The sequence below is a fragment of the Rhinatrema bivittatum genome, chromosome 8, assembly GCF_901001135.1.
Source record: "Rhinatrema bivittatum chromosome 8, aRhiBiv1.1, whole genome shotgun sequence".
Taxonomy (NCBI): domain Eukaryota; kingdom Metazoa; phylum Chordata; class Amphibia; order Gymnophiona; family Rhinatrematidae; genus Rhinatrema; species Rhinatrema bivittatum.
This window is the reverse complement of record NC_042622.1, coordinates 203,376,420-203,394,152: the sequence shown is the minus strand read 5'-3', so window position 1 is coordinate 203,394,152 and position 17,733 is coordinate 203,376,420. Positions and strand designations below refer to the sequence as shown.

At 42.3% G+C, this 17,733-nt stretch overlaps 1 protein-coding gene across 8 annotated transcripts in view; it reads right to left on the bottom strand.

The window, feature by feature from the left end:
- The window catches only part of CUX1 (cut like homeobox 1), a 1,076,531-nt gene that overhangs the window by 168,236 nt on the left and 890,562 nt on the right, over nucleotides 1-17,733 (bottom strand). For 5 of the 8 annotated variants that reach the window (XM_029612600.1, XM_029612603.1, XM_029612599.1 and 2 more), the window contains 2 exons: nucleotides 17,156-17,458; nucleotides 11,750-11,938 (listed from right to left, as the gene is read on the bottom strand). The exons of the other annotated variants lie outside the window; for them this stretch is intronic. In XM_029612600.1, coding sequence (XP_029468460.1) covers nucleotides 11,750-11,938; nucleotides 17,156-17,458 — 492 coding nt within the window. The remainder of the gene's footprint in view (nucleotides 1-11,749; nucleotides 11,939-17,155; nucleotides 17,459-17,733) is intronic. 8 annotated transcript variants of the gene reach the window in all.

The following is a 17,733-nucleotide window of genomic DNA, read 5'->3' as shown; positions in this document are numbered from 1 at the left end:
GTGGTAGGTAGGTTGGTGGGAAGAGTAGTGTTGGAGATATTGTTTTCGGGAGAGATGAGTAGGATTTCTGTCTTGGAAGAGTTTAATATGAGGTGTAAGTTGTTTAGTAGTTGTTTGATTTTCAGGTGGCATGATTCCCAGTAGTCAATAGTTTTAGAGTATGTGTCTTTGATGGGGATGATGATTTGGATATCGTCTGCGTAAAGGAAGTACTTTAGATTGAGGTCGGTAAGAAGTTGGCAGAGAGGACGAAGATAGATATTAAATAGGGTTGGAGATAATGAAGAACCTTGAGGGACTCCTATGACAGAGTCAAATCTTGAGGATTCCTTGTTTTGGATTTTAACTTTGTAACCTCTGTTATTGAGAAACGTTTTGAACCAGGATAGGGCGGTACCGCTGATTCCTATAGACGAAAGCTGGTTTAGGAGGATGGCGTGGTTGACCGTGTCGAACGCTGCTGAAAGGTCTAACAAGATCAATAGGAAAGAGTTTCCTTTGTCCAGTCCCATTAAGATATGATCTGTCAACGAGGAGAGGAGGGATTCTGTGCCTCGATTTTTTCGGAAGCCGTGTTGTGGGGTGAAGAGAAGATTGTTGTCTTCGATGAAATCTGAGAGTTGAGAGTTCACTAGTTTTTCCATGATCTTGGCGATGAATGGGAGGTTAGCTATGGGACGGAAGTTGTTGGGGTCCTTCGGGTCAAGGTTGGGTTTCTTTAGGAGCGGTGAGATTGAGGCCATTTTGAGGTCATCAGGGAAGGTTCCTTGGGCTAGAGAGCAGTTGATGATGTTTGTTAAAGATGTTGCTATTGTGTCTGGAATAGATAGAAGTAGTTTGGAAGGGATGTGGTCTGCAGGATGAGATGAAGGTTTCATTTTTCTCAAGATGGCTAGTATCTCAGTAGAAGCTACAGGTTCGAAGGTGTTTAAGCTGACGTTTTTGTGAGCAGGTTGTTGATATGTCTGGAGAGCGGCGGTGTCGGGAGGCAGTTGTATTAAGAGATTGGAAATTTTATTTTGGAAAAACTGAGCGAGTTCATCAGCTTTGGATTGAGCCATGTTGCCGGGGATCTCTCGCGGTATGGTTTGAGTGAGGCTGGAGACATAGGCGAAGAGGGCTTTGGCGTCAAAGACCAGGTTGTGAATCTTAGATGCATAAAAGTCTTTTTTTGATTTTGAGGTGAGAGAATTGTACTGGTATAGTGTAGATTTGTATGAAGAGATGGTATAGTGTAGATTTGTATGAAGAGATGGTGAAAATATTCCATTTTGGGTCAGATACATCGACGACCTTTTTTTCTTATGGGACTCTACCATGCAAGAATTAAAAACTTTTTTTGATTGAATACTATTATCCCTTTCTTAAATTTACAATGCAATTTGATTTGCATCAAATTTGCTTTTTGGATATTCATATTATTAAAGAAGAAAATCTCTTGGTTTCATCAATTTATTGCAAGGAGATCAATCACAATAACCTTTTAATGTATCACAGTTTTCATCCTAGAGCATTTAAAAATGGGCTTCCTGATATCCATTTATTCAGAATACGGTGGATTTGTTCATCAACAAATAAGTTCAAATTTCATGCATACCATCTTGCTTTATGTTTTTTTGAGAGAGGATATCCATTGTCTGTTATCAAAGTAGCCTACTGTAGGGCTCTTTATTCCCATCGTACATCCCTTCTGGAATATCATGATAAGAAGACTTCTCCACAAAATATTTGTGTTTTACAACATTCTGATAAAGTGGCATTTATTGCAGAGTATACGGCATCACTGGCATGTACTATAGTTCCATTCTGTTTTTGCAGAAATCCCTTTAATTTCTTTTAAAAGGGGATTAAGTATTAAAAATCAAATAGTGCATGCTGCTTTACCTCTAGACACTCAATTTATTGATGAGTTAGGACAAACAGGTCCTTGTGGCTCATGTGACATGTGCCCCACCACTCTCCAGGGAACAACCTGGCAAGATCCACTCTGATGATCTTCAAATGACAAAGATATTCGGACTGTGATTCAGGAAATGTTATCTATGTAATACAATGCACATGTCCAATGCTTTATGTTGGGTGTACGTCGAGACCTGTTAAAATATGACTGAAGGAACATTGCAGTAGACTACATTCTAAAAAATTGGATGATCCAATAGTTAAACACTGTTTACAATATCAGCACACCTTTGAACAATTGTGTTGCACTATTTTGGAAACCGTTGCACCTTCTGATAGAGGAGGTGACATTAAACCAATTTTGAATTATAAACAGCAACGATGGATTTTCAATCTTTCTTCCATAGCTCCATTAGGTTGAATGATAATACAGAATGAATGTGTTGTGAGGCCCGATCGCGATCGCATGCGATCGGGCCTCCCTACCTCTTTTCCGCCGGCGAGTCGGCACGCCATCCTTCCGGCCCCCCAGAGCACGGCTCGCAGCGTGCAGACGTCCTGCCGTCGCGGGACGGCATCGGGTGCGACGCGGCTAGCTCCGCCCCTTAAAGGGGCAGGATCGCGAGGATGAGGCCGGCCCCGGAAATTGACGTCAGCAGGGAGGGAGATTTAAGCGGTGCAGTGCAGGCATCAGACGCCTTCACAATAGGTCCCGTGCTTTGCTGTGCCCTGGTGTGACTTGCTGTGCCTGACTCTGCCTTGCCTTGCTACCTGCCTACCGACCCGGACCGTGCCTGACGCTGCCTTGCCTTGCTTCCTGCCTGCTGAGACCCGGACCGTGCCTGACGCTGCCTTGCCTTGCTACCTGCCTGCTGAGACCCGGACCGTGCCTGACGCTGCCTTGCCTTGCTACCTGCCTGCTGAGACCCGGTCCGTGCCTGACGCTGCCTTGCCTTGCTACCTGCCTGCCAAGACCCGGACCGGACTTGACTCTGTTTGCCTGCTGCTTGCCTCGATCCGGATTGGACTTTGCTCTGTTTGTCTGCCTGCCTGCCTCGACCCGGATTGGACTTTGCTCTGTTTGTCTGCCTGCCTGCCTCGACCCGGATTGGACTTTGCTCTGTTGCCCGCTGCCTGCCTCGACCCGGATTGGACTTGACTCTGTTTGCCTGCTGCCTGCCTCGACCCGGATTGGACTTTTCTCTGTTTGTCCGCTGCCTGCCTCGACCCGGATTGGACTTTACTTTTGCGCCACCTGCTATCTGTCCGGACCCGGATTGGAGTTGATCTTCACAGACCCCTGCCTCGCGTGGAACCCGGCTTGGGCTCGCTGGCCTGTACCTGTCTGCCTTCTCTTGCTAGGTACTGAGGGGTCTTGCTCCGGATATCCACCCTCCGGTGACGAAGGACATCCCGGTTCCTCAGGTGGGTGTTCTTCTGTGCCGGGTCAAGGGTCCACTGTTTAACAGAATGTCCCTATTATGATTGACAACTACTTTTTTCATTTTTAATTGCTAAGTTCGAAAGTATGTCATCAATGATTGGTCATTATAGACACACTTCCATCGTGCTATTGGCCCATTTCAATTTTCAAACAGTACAAACAAGTTTATTTGAAGAAATGTATTTAAATTTTAAAATATTCATATACTCAATTTACACCATTCAAACATTATTATAAAAAGTGTTATGTTTTGCTCTTCCAAGAAAGTGAATGTTAATACAGACTGGATGATTTTTGTGACTGAAAATGATCGCGTTTCATCCAACTTTTTCATTTTTTCATTCCTATTGGTTCTTTAAAAAGCATTGATAATTGGTTATTTAAGAGACACCTCCTATTTTCATTGGTCCGTTTTCATCTACACAAATGGTATAAATGAGTTTCCAAAGATGGTGCATTCAAACCTGAGACACCGTTGTTGCCGCTCCATACCATCCCATTTATAAAGGAAGAAAATGACTTGTTCGCTTTAAACAAGAAATAATGCTTAAGTTTATTATTTAGGTAATCTTTGGTCTTTTATTTTTAACTTTTTGAGAAGAGAGGACTTTTGAATTTGTAGGGCACAAATGATAATATTAACACGGATGTTCAATTGAGAATTTAAAAGACTGCATTCAGACACGATTTTCTAACATATTTGTTGCTTTTAAAAAACTTTTTTCCTAACAATTATTTATTGATTCAATATTACAAATTTGTTTCTGCTTTTTAGTGCTATTTTTTCAAACAGTATATATTAAAACAAATTTTAAAAATTAAAGATGGCAGATCCAAATTCAGGACTAATCATTTGGCATTACACAATATTTTACTAACCTTTTCACATAGGCACTAATGGTTTATAATTATACTGCTTCACACTAACAGCAGCATATATTGTTTCAGGAAACACTGTCAAATTCTGCCATTCTTTAAGCCCCCGAGGAAGGAAGCTTTTCAAAACATGAATCATGCTGGGCTCACAATATTGGCAAGGACTTACAATACTGGCATACTACAAAGAAATTTTCACCATAGGTCCTTTAAGATAAGTGTCTAGGGCAACTTACCTTTGAAATTGGGACAGATTTTAAAAGGGTTACGCTCGTAATATACGCTCGTAACCCTTTTAAACCCCTCCTATGCGCGCCAAACCTGTTTTGCATAGGCTTGGCGACGTGCGTATATCCTGGGGCTTGAAAAAAGGGATGGGGCGTGGGCGATCTGAGGCGGGGGCGTGGCCAGCGGCCTCTTAGGCCGGGGAATTGTGTGCTGGACTCGGCCGGCGTGTGCAACCTACGCCTGCCCAGAGGCAGGCGCAACTTAAATAATAAAGGTAAAGGGGGGATTTAGGTAGGGCTGGGGGGAGGGTTAGATAGGAGAAGGGAGGGGAAGGTGGGGGGCGAAAGGCAAGTTCCCTCCGAGGCCGCTCTGAAATCGGAGCGGCCTCGGAGGGAACGGGGAAAGCCATCGGGGCTCCCCTAGGGCTCGGCGCGCCACATGTCACAAGTGTGTACCCGCGTGCGCGCGCCAACCCCGGATTTTATAACATGCCCATTATTTTTAGATGCAAGTACATATATAAAAAAAAGTGTGTAAGAAACCTATGATTAAACAAAAGTTGGATTCTTTATCACCTTAGTAGTTGAGAGCAAATTAATATCTCTCTAACTGCAAGTAAGTGATATTCTATTAAATCCAACAATTAACTATGAAGATTTCTTTAATTCAGGCACTTTGCTAAGTTCTGATTTATGTGGCTATTGATGTTCTTGAGAACTTATAAGGTATGGAGGTAATCTTAACTGAGCAGCAGTTACTACCCTTAATAGAAGGCATGGGATTACAACCAATAAGTCTTGATGCTTTGATGCAACTGCAACATTGCTCTCTGCTTCAAAGGAGGGGGTGGAAGTGGAAGGAAAGGGGAATTTGGATTCAAAGACAACCAACATGAGCCATGATTTTTTTGGGGGTTTTTTTTTTTTTTTTTACAATCTGGGGTTCTGATGCACAGACATTAAAAGCCAGATTTTCGGAGGATTTACGCACGTAACCGGCCTATTTTAGAAAGGCCCAGCGGCGCGTGTAAAGCCCCAGGGCTTTACAAAAGGGGGCGGGGAGGTCCGGGGGTGGGGTGGGGACGTGGCCAGAGGCCTCGCACAGCTGCTGGGCCGGCGATTGAGCGCCGGCAGTTGGCCGGCGTGCGCAACTTACTTCAGCCCCAAAGCTGAAGTAAGTCTGAAAATAAAAAAAAGAAGACGAAAAAGGTAGGGGGGGAAAGGGTGGGGGAAGTAGGGGAAGGGAAGATGGGGTGGGAGGGTAGGGAATGGGGGAAGGCTGTGTGGCTCAGCGCGCGCAAGGTGAACAATTGTGCACCCCCTTGTGTCGCCGACCCCGGATTTTATAACTTGCGCACGCAAGTTATAAAATCAGGTGTACATGTGCACGCGCTAGGTAGCGTGCGCACATGTACGCCCGCGCGCAACCTTTTAAAATCTACCCCAAGGGAAAAATACAGGACTGTTTCTATGGCCAAGTCCATAAGCAAAGCCGTCAAAGCAAAACTGACTGATAGATAGAGGTAACATGCACGGCGTGGCAAATACTACCATGGGAAGCTTGCTGGGCAGACTGGTTGGACCACTGATCCTTTTCTGACATCATTTCTATGTTTGTATGTAAAGGGTTCTACGGTCCCTTTTACTAGCTTTATTCTCCTCCTAGCAGAGGACATTATTGAGGATGTCAGAGTAGTGTGTTGGACTATACCATTAGCCATGGTACTCCCCTTTAGGAGTGGCAACAGAGGTGCAGTCCTGGGTTGGGTTACAGCAGCTTGAGAACTATTAGTAGTGAGGTGTTTGGGAGGGGTAAACCCTGCCTATATCCCAGTTTGCTCCATAACCTTTGGTAGGAAATGAAGGCCATGCACATAGTTCCCTGTGGTGGTGCTTCTGATACCTTTCCAAAAGTAACTTTTCCTTTTGTTTTCATCAGTGGGATGGACGGTTAGTATCCTCACTCTGAGGGAGTAAATCTCTTACCCTGTATCAATTTCCTCCTGGGGCGGGGGATGGAGGAATAAGACCTTAATCCATGTTAATGGTGAACAAGGATCTCTACAACAGCCAGTGAGAAGGAAAGTGGTAGATGCCTATCCAGTGGTGACCAAATGTATGGGAGAAAGAAACAAAGGGACCCCAGAAAGGCAATGCAGCAAGGGTCAGTTACCCCCTATACATTTCAGTACTTGCACTGGGACTTGCCAAACAGAGACTACACAAATTTGCCATTTTTCCCCACTTTCATACATTTCAGTAAAGACTCTTTTGAAACACTATACATTTATATCCAGTGTCCCTTTTGGGTATTTCACCAGCATTACACCTTGGGCTCTGGAGGTAAATCCTATCCCCTTATGGAGAATTCAAATCAAGGCTGAGACAGTGAGTCAATAAATCAGCCCTAGTACTGGGTATGCCCCCATCTTAAGGAATGACCGGAGTTTGGGAAAGGGGAGCTTGATTAGAAACGTACAGTATTCAGAGAAAAAAAAAGCAGGATAGTTCTCTTTTATAGAAAATGCTATTTTATATTTTACCTTAGTTGAGAAACATTTTAAAATAATTAGAACACCCTATTAAATGGTTAGCTATTAATCTAATATGGAGGACTATGTTAACCTTTAAGCTCATCTGACTGATATTAGGCATTACTACTTAAATACGTGTTATGATTTATACAAGATGACGACACCTCAAAAACGTGCTTTTATCAAAATACTAGGTTTTGCTATCATCTGATTGAAAGTGATGCAACACTTAAAAAAAATGTTCTCATTTCTATTTCTTCCTAGTGACCACCCATGCTGGGAGGGCAGGTGTGTCCCTTTACAATCACTCCATCCCACCCTTTGGAGCAGTTGTGCATCTGGTTTGGTAGAAACCAGCTTTAAATCAATGCTCTGACTTGTGTTACTCAGCCATAATATAATGTACTGTACCACTAACACAGCGGGACAGCTGTGATTAATACCCTATAATAATCTAGCAATGACTTCATTATATAGCTTTTTTTGCATTTCTGAATTTCCAGGGTTTCTCCTGCTGATTTATAAAAACAGAGAACACTGATTTATTTAGTCAGGATTAACTGAAAGCACTTTTAGATTAGGACACAGTGCATGAAAATTTGTGTAAGTACTATGCAAACCATTTCTGTCATTTATAATTATTCTAATTCTTCTCTATGTAGGCAAGACTTCAATAAAGCATAAACTCTGTGTGTTATATATATATATATATATATACATACACACACACACACACACACACACATATATATATATGATATACATATATACACTGCAGATTTAGGGAGACTGTGATGAGAGAGGGAGAACTAGAAACCCCCATTTTCCCCAAATCTGTGAAAAAACCCAAAAATATCATTTTGTGAAGATGCATCTCTGACAATTAACATATATATAATTAAAATGTAACAGAACAGCAAAAGCTGTAAAACAAATTTAAAATTTTCAAAAATTGCATAATCTGTTTATATAAATAAAAGGGGACAATAATCAAACTACCTACAAATACCACTGGTATTTTTTATTCACAGGTTTTGTACCAATAATCAAAGTATATGCATACTTCTGCTTTGATTACTGTGCAGAGATTTATTTGCACCTGCTTTATCCACAGGTCATTTTTTTGATTAGGTGCACTGTTCCATTCCCCGCCCTCTCCTCACCCCCAGGATTGCCTCTTTACTATGCAGACAAAATTACCTGCCTTATAGAACGCTGCAGGTAATTCGGCCCTCATGGAGGACGGGCAATAACTGAAGCCCTGATTTCTGCAAGTAAAATACCATTTTACCAGTGGAAAGGGCTTTCATTGTCTTCCCCATATTTTTTTCACCTTTGTCTTTCTTCATCACTGCTCCACTTTCATTTTCTTTTCTTCTGATTCCTTTTCATTTTATCATTCTTTTTGGGAGTAATTTTGTACCATTTCATATAAATTAGCTGGCAAATATGTGCACAAGTTACATTAATTTTAAAAGCTGACTTATGCACACAAGTCTGTTTTGAAAATTATCCCATCAAGTCTACCCACACACACTTAGACCTGATAAATTGTGCACAGGAATTTTCAGAAACATTTACATGTATATTTTTGAAAATACAAAAGCATGCATACAAGTCTAAGCCCTTCCTCACCTCCTCCCCAGGGAACTTTGTCGATCTGCCTGGGTAAGTTTACATGTAAACATGACATATGCCCATAAGTTTACGCGCATATCCGATAGGCAATTTTGTAAAAAGCCATTTTTTCTCGTAAAACACTATTTTAGCTGCAGAAGTCCCTTTAAAGGTTTTCCTATTTGCCTCTTCTGCTTCATCCATCTTTACTTCCCCCTTCCATCTGCGTCTGATATCTTTCATTTCATCTCAGTTCTCTTTATGTCTTTGCCTCTCTATTGCTCATCACTCAAGCTTACATTTCTCCATTAGTTACTTATTTCCCTCCCGTCACTCAGCCTACCTCTCCGTCATCCAGTCCTACATCTCCTCTCCATTGCTCAACAATACAACTGCCCCCCAGCACTGCTCACCTCTCTACTTTTCTCATATCACTCAGTCTGGCTCATCACCCAGTACTATATCTTCTTTTGCTCATCCTATGATCTCCCCCCAGCACTGCTCATCTCTCCCATTTCCCTCCTGTCACTTCTACATTCCCTCTTCTTCAACACTCATCACCCCTTCAACTTCTCTGCCATTACTCACCTTCCATTTCCCTCCTGTCACTCAGTTCATCACTATTGCTCACTCATCTACATATCTTCATTTCTATTGCTTACCTTTCCATCTCCCTTCTCTATTGCTCTCGTCTTCATTTTCTCTCTCTTAATCAGCCTGCAGCCTATCACTCACAGCTACATCCCTCTTTTCTTCCTCTGTCTCTCTCCTTCCTCTGTCTCTCTCCACATATTTCTCCATTGCTTATCTTACATCTCCCTCCACTCTATTGCTCCCCCTTCATCTCTCTCTTCTGGTACACAATCCACCTTCCCTACTGCTCACCCCTTCTGCCTTTACTTTCGCTCATCCCTCTATTCCCTTCTCTCCCCTGATCCTTCCCCTCCTAGCCATTTCCCTTTTCTCCCTCTCACTTTCTTTTTTAAGCCACAGAGAGTGGCCAGTATGGAAAGTTAGCAATGGTATCAGCAGTGGTAGGAAGCAGAACAGAGGCTAGAAGCAGCAGCAATGCGGGGGACACTACACAGACATGCACTCACAGACCCTGCACTGCTTCCTCCTTCTCATAAGTGCTCTTCCTGCAGCCATGAAAAAGAGAAATATAGATTTCTCTGAAACACTAGTGTTCAGGTCCTAGTTAATCCAGAAGATCTGGGGCTGTTAATGGGTGGCTAGAGGTGGAGCAGATAATGTGGGAGTCTCTCAGAAGATCTGGCTTTCTTGCAAATTTATATTTTTATTGCAAAAAGATACAGCATCAGAAAAGAACGAGATCATCATCATTTTATGGAGTTTTGGATGGAAATACTGCAAACTGCTTGAGAATTATTACCAGGGTTTAATTTGTGAGAGAGTAGCCTGGAACGCTGTTGCGGCACTTTTTTCCAGGCTTAAGAGGCAGAGCAGTAGGCGTGTTCTTTTCCAGCTCCTCCCTCCTGCAGGGAAGAGAAGAGGGGTGAGCCTGGAATACACAGAGCAGAGAACAGCCACTCTGCTTCTTATCCAGTCCCTCTCCTCCTGTTGTTCCTCACTCTCACCACCTTCTCCTCCTGTATTGCATGGAACAGGAGACTGGAAGCAGGGGGGGTAGAAATGAGTACCATTGTGGGATTCACAGGGGTCTGAGGATGGAGGATCAGGATTACCAGGGTACAGAGGAGGAGGAGGAGATTAGCAAGAAAGGGCTCCATTCTCTCTATCTTGCTCCTATCCCAGCTGTCCTTCACCCACTAGTGCTCATCAAGCATGGAGAAGTGTGAAGGGTGCATTTAGGTATGTGTATGTGTATTTGGGAAGTTTCATTTTCAGCCCTGCTCCAGTCAAACCTGGCTCTGGCCCTGCTCCTACTCCACCTAACCCCCCCCCCCCCCCAAATAGTTCCACTTCCTTTTGTCTACAAATTAAGTCCTATTACATTTTCAAAGCTATCTATTGATCAACTATACCATGAGAAACAGCAGCCCTATTTGATGCACATTTTTCTGTGAGTTCAGAATATGAGAAGAGATTTTAAAAAATGGGGGGGGGGGGGGGGGATTACAGGCAAAAAAAACAAAAACATTTCACATTCTACAGAAGATATGTACATTTGCTAACAATTTTTTGTGGTGCCACTCCTTTAACTTAGTTCTTATAAAATATTCCAGCAGCAGGCTGCTTAAATTATCCATTAAAAACCTTGGATTAGTGATAGTATCCACTTAACCAACACTATTAAAATACTTTTCTTCCTACATATAGCCACACGATTTCTGCATTTCTCCCACCTCCTCAATGTAAATCAGTGCCCACACTGTGCAGACAATAATGCTCTGTTTTAATGCAGTCAGCCCTTACATGTCAACTTCACCGCAAAGTTTCAGAAAGGGAGGAAATGTGTGGCATAGTATGTTAGTTTATCATCACTGCCAGACTTCTTACAACAAATTCAGTTTTCATCACAAATTCAATAAGTTTATTTGTCAACCTAGAAATCCAACTTGAGTCAGAAGTATAAAGAATGCTTGCTGGTTTCTCAGACGCCAGTTCTCAAAGGGCACAAAACAGGTCTGGCTTTCAATACTACCAAAATATATAAACTAGAACCACTGCAAGTAAATACATCTCAGGAATTGTGAATGCCTTGAAAACCAGGACTTCTTTGTGGCCTTCAGGACTGGATGTATGTAAAACTGTATGAAATGAAAGAAATAAACTAAGCAAAACAGATGTCCAGTACCAGTTGAGTTTAGCTAATCCTATCACTGCAGTGAAAAACACGCCATAAATGAAACAGTCAGTCAGTGGGTGGACTGGATAAAAAAGGCAAATGAGGACTTATGCACAATACACAATAAAAACCTTTATCAGATGGGGCTCATAACACTACAGCAGAAAGGAAATTGGGCAAACAAGATGGGCTTTCGGTCCTTATCTACTACCATATTTCTCTTCATATACAAATATCAAGTGCAGACATTTACAACCATTTTCTTAAGTAGCCATTGACCTTGGTTCCCGATCAGTAATTCCTGTAGTGTTCCTGGGAGATGTCAAACAGGTTTATCTGTAATCTGTACAGTAATTTGTATCTGCAGTTTGCAGCAAGTTACCTTTCTTCTCCATGCGTTTCATATCCATCAGCTTATCTACATTGTTTGGATCATTCAGCCACAGCTGCATACGAACAAAGGGTTCCCTTCCTTTCAAACTCAGCTTGTGCCAGGGTTTTGGCCGTGCCAGAAGGTCTGAGACTGAGCCTTGAGTTAGTCCCAGGATTGTCTCCCCAAACAAACGCTGACCTGGAAATAAACCACACACCTGATCAGCAAGAGCACAGAAAAGACTGAAGACAAGAGTTTGGGTAATCACAAATTCAGGGATTTCTGGATTCTTCTAGAGTACGTGTTCATTGTACCCAAGGCAAAATGGGGCCGATTCAATACAGTGCGCTCAGCCGCGCACACTGTTTAACCCGTGGCTGGAAGGTCTGCCCAGAGCAGGCATTCATTTCTGAGCAGCCCAAAAGTGTACAGAAAAGCAGAAGATACAGATGCTCATAAATTCAGCGTCTGTTTTCCTAACCCGCTGACAGCCACCTCTTCTGGGCACACACTGCCAAGGAGGTACTAGGGGTACACGTTTGTCCCTGGCGCCTCCTTGGCAACGCGACCCCTCATTTAAATATTCAATCTCGGGCCCAGGAGAGGTGCTGGCCACGCATTAGGAAAGTGGGTGCTCAACAATGAGTGCCCGTTTTCCTTGCTGATTTCTTGCATTGGCCCCAATGTGTGTAACTATTAATTCGGAAAGTTGTTCTGCATTTAAATAACATTTTAAAGAAAAGGTAAAATAGAATGCCATATTGTATCTTCCAGATAAGCTTTTGCCCTTTGTAGAGCCAGTCTGTGTGTGGGAGGCTCAGACTCTCTCCCTTTTCTTCTTACATTCCAGTATTACTGAATGAATGTGATCATGAGTAGAAACATCAAAATTCCAACCTCTTTTTATGCCTTTTTTCCCCCAGCAGAAGTGATAAGGCTGATTGTGCTTGCCCAACTGTACTATGAGCAATTAGAAACTTGCCCACATCTCACAAGATGAAAACAGGAAAAGCAAGACAGCTGGAGCAGAGAGAATTAGTTTGGTAGTGGCTGGATGATTAGACTATGATTAAGGAGACATCCGGAGACAAGAGTTCAACCCTCCCCACTACCAATGACTTTCTGTGTAAGTCACTTGAAAAAAATGGCATTTGTCTAAACCTGGCTTTCAAATTCATTTCTAGTTTTAGATAATTGTCAGCTCAAATTGTGGAATCATCTAAAAGGCTGAGGGAATGAGCTTTAAATATAACTGCAAAAGAAATCTAGCAAAAATGTCAGTACAGAGCAATCCTACCTTGTGATAGCACTATAACATCTATGGAGCTTTGAATGAAACCTGTTTAGATGCTGCTAATTTCCTCATCTCTGGAAGAGGAAGCAGACTACTCTGCTTCTCTTCTGGAGAGAAATTATTTTTTTCATTACTGTGTGATTAGTCATTAACATTGGTAGGATGAATGTCTGGATGTTCTGAACTGCTTTGAGCACTCTGATATACTTCTCCTTTAAGTTGCTCTAAGATTATGCCAAGGGCCTCATTTCAATTTTGGGAGAAGTGGGGTGGAGTTGCAGGTGTTAAAAGCTCACAAATCAGTTTGTTTTCAGAGTTTTAAAATGGAGAAAATACTTACCTGATAATTTCATTTTCCTTAGTGTAGACAGATGGACTCAGGACCAGAGGGTTTATGCTCCCCTGCCAGCAGATGGAGACGGAGCAAGCTGACGGCACAGTATACATAGCCTTGCAGTGACCCCAGCCTGCCAGTATTCTCTTCAAAAGCAACTGTGGACAGACTAGCAAAAAGCTTGATAAAAAACAGATAACCAGAACTGTACTCAACCAACCATAAACCCTGAACTTACATAATATTCTAGTATCCCAAGCTAGGGACTGAACACTTAACCAGCAATCCTTTGGGACCCAGAGCCCCACAGGAGGACTAATGACACACTCATTTGGCAGCCGAGGGCAAGAAGCTGAATCCATCTGTCTATACTAAGGAAAACAAAATTATCAGGTAAGTCATTTCTTCATTTCCTAGCGTGTAGACAGATGGACTCAGGACCAGTGGGATGTACCAAAGCTACTCACCAACAAGGTAGGAGGCTGCCCGCAAAACAATCAACACCGCATGTACAAAGGCTGCATCCTCCTGGGCCTGCACATCCAGATGATAAAACCTGGAAAAAGTGTGTAAGGAGGACCACATCGTAGCTCGGCAGATATAAATGGGAGATGACAGACTAACCTCTGCCCATGACACTGCTTGAGCCCTAGTGGAATGAGCCCTAACCTGAGTAGGCAAAGACTTTCCAGCATCCACAAACGAGGCCTTGACCACCTTCTTAATCTAATGAGCAATGGTAGCCCGCGAAGCCAGAGCACCCTGCTTACTCCCACCATGGAGAACAAACAGGTGATCCGTCTTTAGAAAAGGCTCAAGAGACCTCCAGATACTGCATGACAAGACGCTTAACATCCAAGGAGTGCAAAAGGTGAAATTCCTCTCCATCCCTGACCTCATCCAGGGATGTCAAGGAGATGGACTGATTCAAATGAAAGTCCGAGATTACCTTGGGCAAGAAGGATGGAACAGTATATAGCCGTAACGCTCCCAGAGTCACCCGAAGGAATGGCTCCCAGCAAGACAAGACCTGCATCTCAGAAATCTGACACGCAGAACATATGACCATGAGGAACACAGTCTTCAAAGTCAACAACTGTAAGGAAAGGCTACGCAGTTGTCGGAACGTAGGGCCCGCCAAAATGTTCAGCACTAAATTAAGTCTCCATAATGGAACCGGTAACCTCAAGGGAGATCTAAGGTGCTTCTCTCCCTTCAAAAAACAGGCCACATCAGGATAAGACAAGAATTTGTTGCAAATGTTCAATGGTTTTAAATGTTCAATGGCTATTTTCATTGTTTAATGTATCGCCTCATAGCGAAAGTTCAGTTCTTTTGTAAACCGGTGTGATCTATATTCTTTATAGGAATATCGGTATATAAAAAATTCAAATAAATAAATAAATAAATAAAATAAATAACAAGGAAACACCATTCATCAGGCCTCTGAAACAGGTAAGAGCCACAACCTGCACCTTCTTCAAGGAATTAATGGCCAAGTCTTTATTCAATCCATCCTGCAAAACATCAAGAATGAGAGGAATCTTGACTAATAAGGAGGAATACCCCACTTCTCACACCAGGCCTAAAAAATTCTCCAAACCTGCACATAATCCAAGGAGAACTTGCAAGCATGGAGTAAAGTGGCAATCACCACAGAGGAATAACCATGCTTTAACAGGCGAGCCCTCTCAAGGGCCAAGCTGTAAGACAGAATAGAGTTGGATCCTCATGAAGAACTGGTTCCTGCTGAAGCAGATCCATGTGTGGCAGAAGACGAAGGGGGGCCTCTACCCAGAGTCGTTGCAAATCTGCATATTATGGACGCCTGGGCCTGTCAGGCACCACCAGGCGTACTAGCCCCCTGTGGCCTTCAATCTTGCAAATTATCCTGCCCAGCAAGGGCCACTGAGGAAAGGCATAAGCAATCTGTCTTCCGGCCAGACCCGTACAGGTCAAGGTCTGTTACAAGGCTGTAATGTTTAACAGGACTGCAAAGTTATGTTGGGAATTATTTTTTATGCTTAAAATTCTGTGAAGGAAGAGAGATTTCTGGGCTTCTGAAGCTAACCTGTTGGAGAAGTATCTTAAAACAAACCATTCCCCATGGGGTGAATTTTCAGAACTTTACATTTGTAAAAATGAGCATATACATTCTACTCACGTATTCCGCATTTTATAAAAGTTGCAAATACGCGCACATTTAATTTTCGCACACACATATATGCGCATATAAAAGGGGCAGTCTGGGGTCTTCCAGGGCAGGTCCAACACTTAAGATGTTAAGTTTCTATTTTAAAAGACACGTGCATATATGTGCCAACTTACTCGCATATTTTTACACCTACTAATTATCTTGTGTAAGTAATATTAGATGTGTTTATTGTGTAGTATGGACTAGGTGGGAAGGTCTGGGTGAACTAGGGGGGGTGGGCAGTTCAAGATGAAGAATCAGGAAGGTCTCAATGATCTGGAGAAGGACTGGGCAAACTGCTGGACTAATTGGTAAACTGGTTAATTTCATTTACATGCACGTTTTAAAACTGGATGACTTACACAAGTCCTAATTTACTTTCATGTGTAACATATACGTGTATATTTTTAAAATAGGAAAAGTACACGCGTTTAATGCATTGATATATGTGGTTTCGATGCATTGCACGTATTTACGTGTGGATAGAGATACGTGTATTTTATAAAATGCGCATACATCATACATGCAGGTTATAAAATACTTGGGTATATCTGCTTGCAGCCATACAGAGGCATATATGCCGCTGCGTGTTATGAGTCTGAAAATTATCCTCCCTAGGTACAAAAAGAAGTTGAACTACCTGAAGGTACTTCAGGGAATGGAAAATTTAAAGCTAGGATATTCTGAACCTGTTTTATTGAGTTAACAGGAGTAGCCTGACCCAGGGTAGGGAGGGCTCACCAGTGGATATAAGCTAGAGCAGAGTCAGAGCTAGAGTTTTGATTGTTTTGTCTTTAACTCCTTTTTCCTTCCATTCTCTTGATACTTATTTTCTCTGCAACAAAGCTGCTAAACTTATAAACTTTTCCTGTGTATGAAGACTTGTTGTATCGCTCATGTGCCTACATAGGCGATACATTTCCCACAGCAGTTTTGGCACATTTTCCCCCTTTTTGAAGTTGCATGAAATTAAATCCTTGGGCATAAGGTGCTGTATTTAAACACTAGCAGGTGAATTTTCAAAGGAGTTATGCATGTAAATGTAACATACTATTGTAGCAATTTTCAAAAGTCACTTAACGCCGGTGAAGTATATTTGCATAGGTAAAACCCAGTTTTAGGCATGTAAATGCTTTTGATAATCAAGCCTTTTTGCTAATAAATTGACTTGGGATCCTTCTGTACTGCTTTTGTCCAAAACTTAAATCTGGCCTTAGTTTTGCTTTCCTACTAAATCTTAGAAGTGGACATACAAGTTTTGTTCTAGTGCGTGTATATAGGGATGGACATTGCAGTACGCAGATGCAACATGGGCTAAAAACACCACTTATTTTTCCATTTATGTTCTCTGCCTTCAGACCCAGCGTTACATAAATAGGACTTCGATTGGCCTTCTGTCCCCATGCAGTTGTCTTGCTGCTTTTGGGGCCTCTGTATGGGCTTTAATGCTGAACCAGTGCTGAATCTTGTGTGACCTTTCCTTGCTGCAGTATATCTAGAAAGTTCCTGAAAAATATGCTAGATCTACCTAGCAAATGCTATAAGAGTTCAGCCATTTTCTTTAACATGACAGTATCTAAGGAACTGACTTACCAAGATTATTATCAGTCAACACCTCTTTGACTCTCTTGGTAATGCCATATGTGTCTAATTCAGGTGACATAGCAACCAGTTCTTGAATGCTGAGTGCTGAGTGACCAGAGAGTGGTAAAGGTGTTGACGTTTCTGAGTCGCAAGTTGTTGGGTCATCTGGCTCATCTGTCTTTCCGTCCTTGTTGGTGTCTATGGCAGGACAGGGCTGCTGTACCAATTCCGTCAGACTCTTCACTGATTCACTGGAGCTTAGTGGGGACTCGGGAGCAGGACTACAACTGGTGGAAGTCTTTGGAGTACTTTCTGCAAGCAAAGTGTAAAAATCCTGTTTCAACAAAAAACTTTTCTTCAAAGAAGAAACACCAATTATCCTTACTTATTTTTGTAAATAATAATTAACTAAAATAAATGTTCAACTACAAGAAGCATACATTTTTATATGATGCTAGTCTGAGGGACTCATTCATGATTAATAACATTCTATCTCCCTTACCCACAAGCATTTTTCTAAAATTGATGAGTCTGCAGAATGAGCAAAGTGATGAATCAATTACCATATGCACAATTTTTCTTATATT